Source organism: Haliotis cracherodii, unplaced genomic scaffold (assembly GCF_022045235.1).
Source record: "Haliotis cracherodii isolate W230 unplaced genomic scaffold, xgHalCrac1.p SCAF_5, whole genome shotgun sequence".
Classification (NCBI taxonomy): domain Eukaryota; kingdom Metazoa; phylum Mollusca; class Gastropoda; order Lepetellida; family Haliotidae; genus Haliotis; species Haliotis cracherodii.
In genome coordinates, this window is record NW_027266308.1 from 45,727,471 (window position 1) to 45,739,368 (window position 11,898).

The 11,898-nt window shown below is 38.9% G+C and overlaps 1 protein-coding gene across 1 annotated transcript; it reads right to left on the reverse strand.

Annotated features, from left to right (window-relative positions):
* Positions 1-899: 899 nt before the first annotated feature.
* Positions 900-10,649, reverse strand: LOC139441993 (AP-4 complex subunit sigma-1-like). Its single transcript, XM_071222744.1, has 6 exons — positions 10,267-10,649; positions 9,189-9,273; positions 8,694-8,780; positions 5,221-5,289; positions 4,676-4,687; positions 900-2,078 (listed from the first exon to the last, which is right to left on the reverse strand). Exons 1-6 carry the CDS (start codon positions 10,317-10,319, stop codon positions 1,953-1,955), a joined length of 432 nt encoding a protein of 143 aa, XP_071078845.1. The 5' UTR covers positions 10,320-10,649; the 3' UTR covers positions 900-1,952.
* Between the last annotated feature and the right edge of the window lie 1,249 nt (positions 10,650-11,898).

Consider the following 11,898-nt stretch of genomic DNA (forward strand, 5'->3'; position numbering starts at 1 on the left):
TGATGTCTTTGCCAGTTTTCGGTGGTGGTGAAGCTTCCACTGTTTTGATAGATGTTTGGACACGGGCTGTAAGTGGTGAACCCACTTTTCATATCTGGTCACAAATCGTTGTAAGAACCTACTGGGTCGGCTTCAGTTAGATTTTCGAGAGATATGTTGTGCCTGGTGTTTTTTAAATATTTTTTATCAGCTTTAGAACCGAACGAGCTGATACTTTTTCTTCAGTGCCAAAGTTTCTCACATAATTGAATGTACACTCCCGTGTGAAATGCCTACTGATCTAGCAATATGACGCTGTCATTCGCCCGTAGGTCACCATATCGTGTATTCTCTGGATCATCCCTGCTTACTGTCAAAGCCAAACAGTTTGCCAAAAGGCTTGTTTTCTCTCTCTCTCTCTCTCTGTGAGTGTGTGTGGATATAGCTCTATGGTATTCGTGCGTCGAAATATTTCAGTATTACGCAATTCCTTCTGCGTGAGGCTCAGAAGCTATCACTCAACCCTCGTAGTGAGTGAGAGTTAGGTTTAACGCCGCTTTTAACAGCATTCCAGTTATATCACGGTGTGTCAGCCTAATGTGGGAGGGAAGCCCGAAGTGTTGCAGGTGTCTGACGTTTACCACTTCGGTGAAACCCACTAGCAAGGGCATGCTGCTGACAAACCAAGAAACATAATTGGGGCGAACCGGGATTCGAACCCACAATCCCAACAAAAAAATGATAACAGACGGATAGTGTACTGTAACCAGGGGGATAATAAAGGTGGACTTAAATCTCTAGATAACATAATTCTATATGTTATGCAGGTAACACTTTGTACATCCACCAAGCCCATGGGACTTATCTTCAAATTCTTGTCAAGAAAAAAAAGAAACGGTACAAGATGCATAAATAATTTTAATGGAGGAAATAATTTATATGACATTCCTTCTTGCATATCAACATCATACACACTGACAATATCTGCATAACCTTATGATCCTTTGAAACCACTTAATAACTGTGTGAAGGAATGTCATCATGTCACAACATACAACATTGCTGTATAATTACATCTTGACCAGGAAAACAATGTAATCACCAACAAAACCTGGCACATTGACCAGCTCACAGTGTAACTGTGATTTCACAAACAGTGGCCAAAGAGTTCACAGAGATCCATATTTTTCCCCCATAAAAAAACAGGACTCATGTCTTTTGCCAAAACACATTTTTCATAAGGTCCCAATCTTTCCCAATCTCATTAAAATCAGACATTACTTCTGGCTGCCGCTAAACAAAGATGTGAGTACATCCCATTACGGGTCACGTCAGACCGACCTTTGACCGACCAATAGAATGACCAATCAGAAGGCAGCTTTCTCGTGCTTCACGGCACTAATTTCAAATTGGCGACTACGCTTCGAAACATATTTTGACAAATTCTCGATTTCAAATTTGAAACCTAAACAAAAGAACACACTGGAATGGCTAATAGATGGTCTAGATTGTATGGATTCAGTTGTTAAACCTGTAACTATCGTTCGGAATACACGTGTTAAGTTTTCGAGCTTGTATGATTAGAAATCACATTCCAACTGTCACTTTGATGATCTGGTAAGCTACGCTCTCATTGGTCGGATGAAAGGTCGTTCTGACGTGACTCCTAATGGGATGTCTTCAGATCTTTGTTTAGCGGTAGTGAGAACTAAGGTCTGATTTTAATGAGATTGAATCTTTCCCTGATAATGTTAACAAATTATAATCTAAAAAAGCAACATCTTCATCACTGGTTTATACTCCATCAACCAGCTGGTCATTTGTGAACAATAATTCCAGCAATTGTGAAGGTGTGCCACAGGTGCCATCTTTCTCCTTGCCTGACATTTGCCAGTGAATGTATTGCACATAAGCCCATGCTTGGAATAACTCCAATTCTTGAATGTGTCCAGTAACTGAAGAGGAAGATGTGGTCACTTCTTGGATGCATCCAGTAACTGCAATGGTACAAGAGCTCTCACCTTGCTTGTCTCTCCAACGTACCCACTGACAATCATTTCATCCAGCACCATGTGCACGCGTTCTGTATTTGACACAATCTGGTAACAGTGTTAAGGCAAAGTTTATCAATGTCACCTTGAGGCCTCAAATATTTTGATGTTCAAGCTGAGGTGAAATGGGGTTGTAAGTCGCGTTCAAGATTGTTGCACTTATATACAGCGACATGCATGCACCTTTGTGTATGTGTGTGTGCCCTTTTGTAGTTGTCCGGACTAGTGCCAATTTTATGATGCTAGGCCACTGAGATACAATGCTGCAGTTTAACATGAATACCCTCCTCAGATAAAGTATACTGACTCAGAGCCAACAAGTCCTTGTGGCCTCCTTAATGCCGAGGGCCAGGCAGGGTAAAACGTACCATAGTCTTCTTTCCGTTCTACCACTAGTCCATGAGACGGGGCAAACATATGATCAAGATCTGGCTTTGGAAAGGATGTATTAAATAACAGGATTTTAGATCATTTTATTTTTTCTAGTACATTGTCAACCAAAATGTCCTGAAGCTGCTTTGATACCGTCAAATCAAAATTTGCTAAAATTATGAAAATTGAATGCACATTCACTGTAATAATCTGTATTATATAGTGTTGCTAACCCCCGACCTCAGCTCTCTGGACAGACGCCCTATCCACTAGACCACTGAGGCAGACGTTTTGATGTTCAAGTATGCTTACCTCATACCACAACTTCATTTAAAAAGTCAAATTTAAGAATATTTTGGATTAAAATAATAATAATATTAATAATAATAATAACAAGCATGAAATACTCACACACCCCTGCAAATATGACATGTCGGGTGTGTGCAATGCATTAGCTCCTGTGAACTATGTTCACTGGGCCTTTTTGTAAATGGCCTAATTGCAGCACTAAAATAAAGTTATTACTGGTGTTGTATTTCCATCTGCAGTATATGATAGAATATGTTACTGAATTTGTAATGAGTAAGGATGAGACATATGGACGAACAACTTCTTTATTTATTACAATTAGGAGCGATGGTTTCGATGTAGGTTCTAACACCATTGTCAAGCAAGTGAAGTACAGAGTATGGTTGACAAGAATATATACTTTTTATACAGTTGAGTAGGTTTAAGATCTTACACTGTTGTATTTGTAATGAGTTTCTGTATGAAGTTAGTCAGTGAATGCAACAACTGTGTCCATGACACTTTTGGAAGAACATACACTCAAGCAATACAGAACTTACCGACAAGAAAGGAAATGTATTCAATACTGTGAGATGACATTATGTGCCAATTTGGTAGAGAAATATAGTACGGTTTTCAAGATCTGCTCCGGAAACGAGGACTACCGCCATTTTCAGTCTAAATCAAAGTCGTTGCCATGGAAACTCAAAAACAATTTTTTTTAAAAATCCCAAACTATCAAAAGGCACCAGTTCACCACTAGACCTATCTATGTGCCAAGTTTGATGAAGAAATATAGTCCGGTTTTCAAGATCTGCTCCGGAAACAAGGACTACCGCCATTTTCAGTCTAAATCAAGTTGTTGCCATGGAAACTCAAAAAATAATTTTTTTTAAAATCCCAAACAATCAAAAGGCACCGTATCACCACTAGATCTCTCTCTGTTCCAAGTTTGGTGAAGAAATATGGTACGGTTTTCAAGATCTGCTCCGGAAATGAAATGGGATGGACGGCCGGACGGACGGCACCCATTCCTATATCCCCCTTCCACTTTGTGGTGGGGAATAATAATAATAATAATAATAATAAATTTCAAATTCAATTCCCCCTCACTAAATGTCTTATTTGGCACAGGGCTACTTTTCATTTCTTTTGATGAAGATGATTCCTGCACGAGCCCAGTGTAGAGTTTTCAGGAATTTCATCGAGTATCGAATCATGACCTTACTGTCGAGATATATATCAAATCACAATGCATATTGTTAGTCCTATATGCAAAGATTTGTTTTATTCATTAACATTGCCTAAGCTTAAACTAGTTTATTCAAAGCTAAAGATAAGCAGCATATTTGCATGAAATCTGCAAAATAAATCACCATAACCCAATTATTTTTTAGTTGCTTGCATACAATTATGCATGAATAATTCCCAAAACCAAAATTATAACAACACTGAGTAATTACCCAAAGTAGTCTTTCAGTTTGCATATACATAAAGATCTGTATTTACTGATTGAATGCATGCATCCACTCCAGTAAATCATACACAAAAGTGCTACTTCTTGCTAATTGTAACTTAGGCATATATCTCTGTTGTGAGCATATGCAACATGTGACATACTTGGGATGGCACATTATTAGAGGCAAATTAGAAGTCGTCTTAAACATTTTAAGCACAAACATATTTTTTCAAAAAAAAAAGGTCTAATAATTGGTAACAAAATACCCAATAAGACTGGACTCATGGGAGAAACATAATATTGAATACCCAAACCAAAGTACCAATACCCAGTGTGATGGGAAATATTTGAGTAACTACTCAATGACTCAAAATATTATTCTTAGCCCTGTTTGTTGTTTGTCTTTCAAACAATGTGGTGTTGTGTTCCTCCATCAGAAAAGCCTTATGTCATTATGAAGCCAGACACCGGGAAAGGACTTGTTATTAAATAGGCTATTAGGCCAGAATTTGGTTTGCAAGGATACATCTACCTCGGTCTGAAACAGAAGAAAATATCAGATTTTAGACACTGTAGCACACCGGGTACATGTTCATTCAGACCTGCGAAACAAAGTTAACTGGTTGTGAACCACACATATGCAACCTTAATAAACACAAGCTCTTCCAGGTAAATATAAACAATATAACTAAATATTTTAAGGAACTTGAACATACTTAATGCAATAGTAAGAAAAGTTACCTGTAGTAATTATCAAAATACTTTACGTGAATATATTGTTTCTGTTGAAGGAAATAGCTAAAAATTGGAGTTCACTCTTGCAAGTGCCAGAAAAGCTTTGAATTATTTCATGATACAGAGGTAGAATTCAAAAACATGATCTCTGAATCCAAGAATCCTGACCACACAATTCCAACTCTAGAAGCCAACATTCATAAAGACATAATCATGGTGAGCATATCTATACCAATATAGGCTATTCATCATACTCCTTGTGAAATGCTATACTTTGTATTCAACCTGGATATCTGGGTAAGACTTTTTCACATGACAAACGTAAGAACCACTTACAACTTTCTGAAAATACTGGTCCAGAGTTTCCAAGATATTCTGCATCAGTTCCAACACTGCCAGCTCATTCTGAAGAGGGAAGAGAGTTCACTACACAGATTTCCACATTTCAATAAATTTATGATAACAGTTGGCATCAATAGTTGCCCACACAACATGACAGTCTGTAATGTCTGCCCTTTTTAAATACAGAATTTGATGCTTTCACACAAAAAAGTATCAACACTTCATACAAGTATATATATCGGAGGCATCAAGGACACTCAAACCTTTGAGTATGACTTTCTACCAGGGTTAGAAACTAACACTTTTCGTCCACTAGTCCTTATAATGATAACATATAGCAAAACCCTTAAAAAGGGCAAATTTCTACTAGTCCTTATGATACCTTTACCATTGGGAAGGACTATAGGACTAGTGCCAATTTCTAACGCTGCCTACAGACAATCATCTTCCCGAGACAAGGGAGTCAACTGACTCTAAAAGTCAAGTTTCCACCCTTGCCGAACTAGGCTGGTATTATGGACTTACATTTTGGCTGGACTAACGAGTCTATGCATAGTCCGACCGCCTCCGTGGTCCTGTGGTAGAGCGTCCGCCCGGAGAGCGGAAGGTCCAGGGTTCGATCCCGGGCCGCGTCATACAAAAAGACGTTAAAAGATTGTACTTGTTGTTACCCTGTCTGGCGCTCGGCATTAAAGGGCTAAAACAAGGACTGGTCGGCTCGGAGTCAGTATACTGTGTCTGAGTGGGGTATTCATGTTAAACTGCGGCATGGTATCTCAGTGAGCTAGCACTATAAATCGGCATCAGTCCGGACTAGTACAAGCAGCAACACACACACATACACGTGCATGCACGTCGCTATATAAGTGCAATAATCTTGGACGCGACGTTAAACCCAATTTCACCTCACCTCACCTATGCATAGTCCAATCAAAATCGCGCACCGAAATCGAAATCTGGTTCGTAAACTGTCGTGTAGATTTCGGTCGATTGCAGGTTTTGCAAAGCATGTGCACCACCAACTTGTTGTCAGCAGATATTTTCCAAATCTTTTCATGTTTTTAATCAAGGTGCTCACATGACTTGATGAATTTGCGATGTCAGACCCGTTTTATCACATTATAGATCTTGATTATAGATCTTGATTATCGATCAGATCGTCCTGACTTGGCGGCACCATTTTGTGTGAAGCAAACGCAAGTGATACTGGAGGTGGAATCTGATTGGTCCATAGGAGAGGCTTAGAAGGGACATAACTTGTAATAGCCACTGGTGGCGCTACGATCGAGCCTAGTAATTCCAGCCTAGTTCGGCAAGGGTGGAAACTGGACTTTTAAAGTCAGTTAACTCTCTTGCCTCGGGAAGATAACAGACAATATTACGTCAGAAAAAAGGCCTCGAAACCTTTGTGGAAAAAAATATGGATCTCTGTCAAACCTCCATAGAACAGGACAACAGATGTTTAGGAGCCAAAGTCGCTACGTAACTGTGCAATTCAGGAGCAGAAGTCGATAGGCCATGAGTACCTGCATCAGCCAACACAAAGCGAGGCAAGTAATCAGTCATGTAATCGGCGAAAGGAACAAAAGGCTTTATGTTGATTTGTAGCCATCTGCTAAAACCTGTCTGGGCAGAAGTGTAATATTTAGCGAAGTCGCAGAGGGGACAACAAAAGATGATAAAGTATCTTCGGTCGAAATACTCTTGGGAATCTGGGGTTCATTCACAATCTAAATCAATGCCATAGCCAGAGCTGCCGTGTCAAAACCACCAGAGGAAGAAGCAGGAGAGGCAGAACAATCAATTAAATCCTCCTCTGGCTACGGGTCCAAAGAAGAAGTAGGTGCGACTGTTGATGTTGTTGGCTGAAAAGAAGCCGGAACAGAAATTAGTGTATCCGTAGGAGGACCCACCTGAGCGAGGCACGCTGATGTCACAGCTTGTAAGAGAGACTGAAGTTGCTGCCCTGAGATGGAGGTAAAATCATTAGGATTCCATGAGGTTGGAAGTATCTGTGTGGAAGAGTATAGTGTGACCTGAGGATCTGGTACAGTCACGGTAGGCGGATGTCGAATTGGAGGCGGTGACAGGGAACCCAGGTAATCCGGGTAAGCAGTGTCATAGGAGTACCCATGGGGTGAAAGAATCCATACACTGTGGGAAACATTCCCAACCATGCGCCAGGTTTGCGGAGACATTATACAAATCAAGGTTCCAAGGAAGTTCTTGTCATTAATGATGATAGGCATAAGAACGAGAAAGATCATATAGGCGAGAGTCAATGTGACTAGAAGATGAGGAATGAGCCAAATGTGATGGGTGTCCAATAGAGTAGGTATAAAGTTCATCTTCCGAACCGATATGTGAGGAGTCCGAAGTGAAGTCTAGACAATGGGTAATGACCGATCCCCTGATCATCGATTTTTGGAAGAGGAACACTGAAAACAGCATGCACGTAAGCTGCAGTGACTGCGGCAAACTGAACAGACATCATGGGTTTAGAAGGAGACTAAAAAAACAACATTGACAAGTTAGACATGCAGAATGACGCGTGGCCTGTTCATCCATACTGAAAAAAGACGACCATGAAGAAGAAAGTCTCAAAATTTCAAAGAGGGAAAATTGGAAAAAACAGAAAAGCCAAATGGATTCTCTTGCGAGATGTATATCACGACAACATGGTGATTAGAAAGAGAATGAGCTAGCTTGGGAAATCACATGTTCAGCGCATGTAGGTCAACCAACATGAAAAGCATACATGACCCAGATTATTGGGAAGTGACCATGGTGACGCTAGGTGTGTTCATGTCAATTGTTTCTTGAAGTTGGAAACCTTTGTTTAGGCACGTTTCAACTAAAGATCGATAGAAGAATGAGATATGCATAGTGTGAGATAGGATAAGTTTAATAATTAGAACAAAACTCTATGCCATAAGCTCACCTGGAACTTCAAGTGGGCATGAGTGAATTGGATTTAATTAACAGGTCTTTTCCAGTATTTCAGTTCGGTCGCTGTATGTGAGTGAGAGAGCGTTTGTTGTTTAATGCCGCATTCAGCAGTATTCCAGCTAAAATACAGCGGTCTGTAAATAATCAAGTCTGGACCAGATAATCCAGTGATTGACATAATGAGCATTGATCCACGCAATTGGGATATGATGACATGCATCAACCAAGTCAGCGAACCTGACCACCCGATCCTGTTAGTCGCCTCTTTCGACAAGCATTGTCACTTTTAACGGCAAGCATGGATTGCTGAAGACCTATTTCACCCCGGATCTTCATGGGTCCTGCATGTACTACTACAGTGAAACCAATGGGCACATTTGTTTGGTGAAGAGTGACCAAATTAATTGCCAGTTTTCATAAAGAGTTTGTCTAGTCATAATATTCATACTGGGAGGCAGATGATAAAATCATGTCCTTGTAATCCAAGTGTTTCAGTGACAGTGAAACCTGAAACTTACCTCATCTGGTGTTACAGCAGATATCATATACAGGCTCACATACTTCCTGTACACTATTGTCAGGTCCTTCAGCTCAAAAAAGTTGCACTGAGGAAAATAGATATAAAAAGGAATAAGTACTACATTGAGGAGTACTAACCTACTATCAAGATTATTATTTCATTCCTCTTAACATGCTTAATGTATCTTATGTTACAATTTGTATACATTATCTGACAAAGGATTTAGGTCCAAATAATATACAAGCCCATGAATTAATCTTGTGTGTCCGCAGGCACCGAAAGTTAACATTTATATCACCAATTAAATTCTGTTGTGTGGTTACAACTTGTGCTTTGTGCTCTTGCTAATAATTTAAACACAAACATCTGAAACTTTTAATAATATCTCATGATTACACTAGAGAAGTAGGAAAACTTTTCCCACACATAGATCCCACACTCTGGTGTTAGATGAAATAACTTAATTGGATGAAAGGTGAATCATGTAATTTACCTGTTTTTCAGATCTTTCCATGACACTCTTAATGATACTGGCTTGCAACTGATTCCTCTCTCTTAAGCATATGTGTTGGAAATACCTGCAAGTAGATTGTTTGGAAACCATACATTTCATTTAAATATGCATGGGTAACCATGCTAACTGCTAATTATGCTTGGCACTTGCCAATGACGACAATTAGGTTGAGATAGTCATGTTGACCTTTGACATAAGTGGTGAGTAAATAAGAGTGAGTGAGTGAGTGAGTGAGTGAGTGAGTGAGTGAGTTTGGTTTTACGCCGCTTTTAGCAATATTCCAGCAATATCATGGCGGGGGACACCAGAAATGGAGTAAATAAGAAGAGGTACAACTTTTTTAAAGTAATATGTTTCATTCCAGTTTGATAACAGTGTAAGAATCTAAATCGAATGTCACTAAATGCAATAAACCAGAAGTTTTTATCCATATAATTGTAGTTTTCTACTGATTGGTGTTAAAGGTACTGTTAATTTACAATAAATACATAAATGCGAACCAATTCCTTCTTTTCCATTTTCTTTGATGTCAAATTAGATTGGGAAGATATTTGATGGCATGATTTTATTTGAAGATTAGAATTCATAATTTATAATGATAGTCAGTATACAAGTGTCTTAGAATAAATGCAAGAGGCGATGCACATATACCTCTGATCACTTGGTCATATTCACTCCAGGTTGGTGATGGAAGAAAAATCTACATTGAAATGTCACTATATGTGATAAACCAGATGTTGTTATCCATAAGGTTGGATGTTTTCTTACAGGTTAGGTTTTGCTTATGACTAAGATCTACATTGTTTCATTCAAACAAATGACTTTGAAAATGAGAAATCTTCCAATTTTCATTTGAGCTAGTTCTCCAAATGTGTTTCATATGTTAACACATAATATTAAAGATTTAAACAATGATTCATAATATACAGGTAATCATGTTATTGGACACAGTAAAATAATGTGACCTTTGTATTTCTTATCTTTCATTGGCTAAATGAATAACAGGGGTAGTTCTCTTGCTTTGAACACAGAACGTAACCACCAGTATCAACAATACCTGGAAAGCCTAAGCACCCCCTGCTTATTAATAATGTAGAGAAATTTAATCATCGTGTTTAGTCAGTGATTCTGATGATTCATGTCATTCCATCTGACAAAGGATCCACGGGGCTTATCTAGGGTGAGATCAATGTAGCCAGACACCACTCCACTACCGTCAGGTCACTCTAACCCTCGGGCATTTTCCGTATCGACCATGGCCCTCGTCTTATCTCGTGGCTAACAGGCGCTGTTGTTGCATTTAGATCTATCACTCAACATTCCGGTGCTAGCAAGAGAAGTGAACATGCATCAAGGGCTGTCAGTCAACGAAATGAACGCCAGTGGAGGAGGTGAAAGATAATCTTGGGATTCCTTGATTTTCTTGAATGACGTCATGACTTGATCAGCGCCCCCTTTCCCAAAATGGAAATATTCTACTTGTTCAACAACTAGTTATTGATATCTACCCTGTTGCGAACATTCATTGTTTAGTTAATATAAGTTTGGAATCAGTGTGGCTTCATTAACTGACATTGTTTGTAAACAGGCACAAAAGTTAGATAATATTTCATTATATATCAAATAATATATTATGCTTAAATACCATTAGTTCCCAATACAACCGTTTGTATATTTCTACATTTTTCTACATACGGTCCATTCATGTTTATGCTGAACGTACTATGATTGTAGTTTGATTGCATGGTTTTCCAGATAATTATGAAGATTTGATATGGAGACACCAGATGCAGGTTAAAAGGAAAACAGGAAAGAGACGTTATACATCGCCTTTGTGTTAGGAAGTGGCAGAACCATGTTCAACTATATAAATAGTATTGTTCTGTTGCCTTGATTTGAAGAAAACCCGCTTTTAATTACTGCGGCCTCATTGTGTTTCTTTCTGCGCACAGAAAATTTAAGTATTTCTCTGTTAAATGTTTTCATAGTTTTCGTTGTAAAATGGTTCGTCATGCGAATAATATACTGATTTAATGACAATCGGTATGATTTTGAGCATGAAGTGTACATTGGACTGCTATAATCGGAATACCCCGTAAACCCAATGAGAAGATATTCCGGGTCAGAATTGGACTCCAGTATATCACATGTTGGTCGAAAGACTACGTGACCTGACTGAATATGTGTCAAGTAAGGATAAGAATTTATGGATGAACAACTTCTTTATCACATTTAAGAGCGACGTTTCGGTGTAGGTTTTAACACCGTTATCCAGCAAGTGTTAGAACCTACACCGAAACGTCGCTCTTAATTGTAATAAAGAAGTTGTTCATCCATAATTCTTATCCTTACTTAGTACTCCAACTTCTTAATGCCTATCACAAAATGAATATGTGTCATCGTGACCCGACGGTGTAGGACGGTGCTCTTCATATCAACCCCTGGTTTGTCTGCCACAGGCTGGGCTATTTTCAAAGGCCACAGTGATATCGTTGGAAAATATTGTTGATCTTTGTTTTTTGTGGCGGTAACCACCATTTACCTGTTTGGTGAAGGCGTTACGGTGTTGTCAGGTCAAGAGTCATAATCAGGGCGAATTTGATAACCAAGTCCACGAACAGATGGTATTGATTTAAGCAATTCAGTTGAATATATTTTAATATTGGATAAAGCTGAAGTATTTGCGATG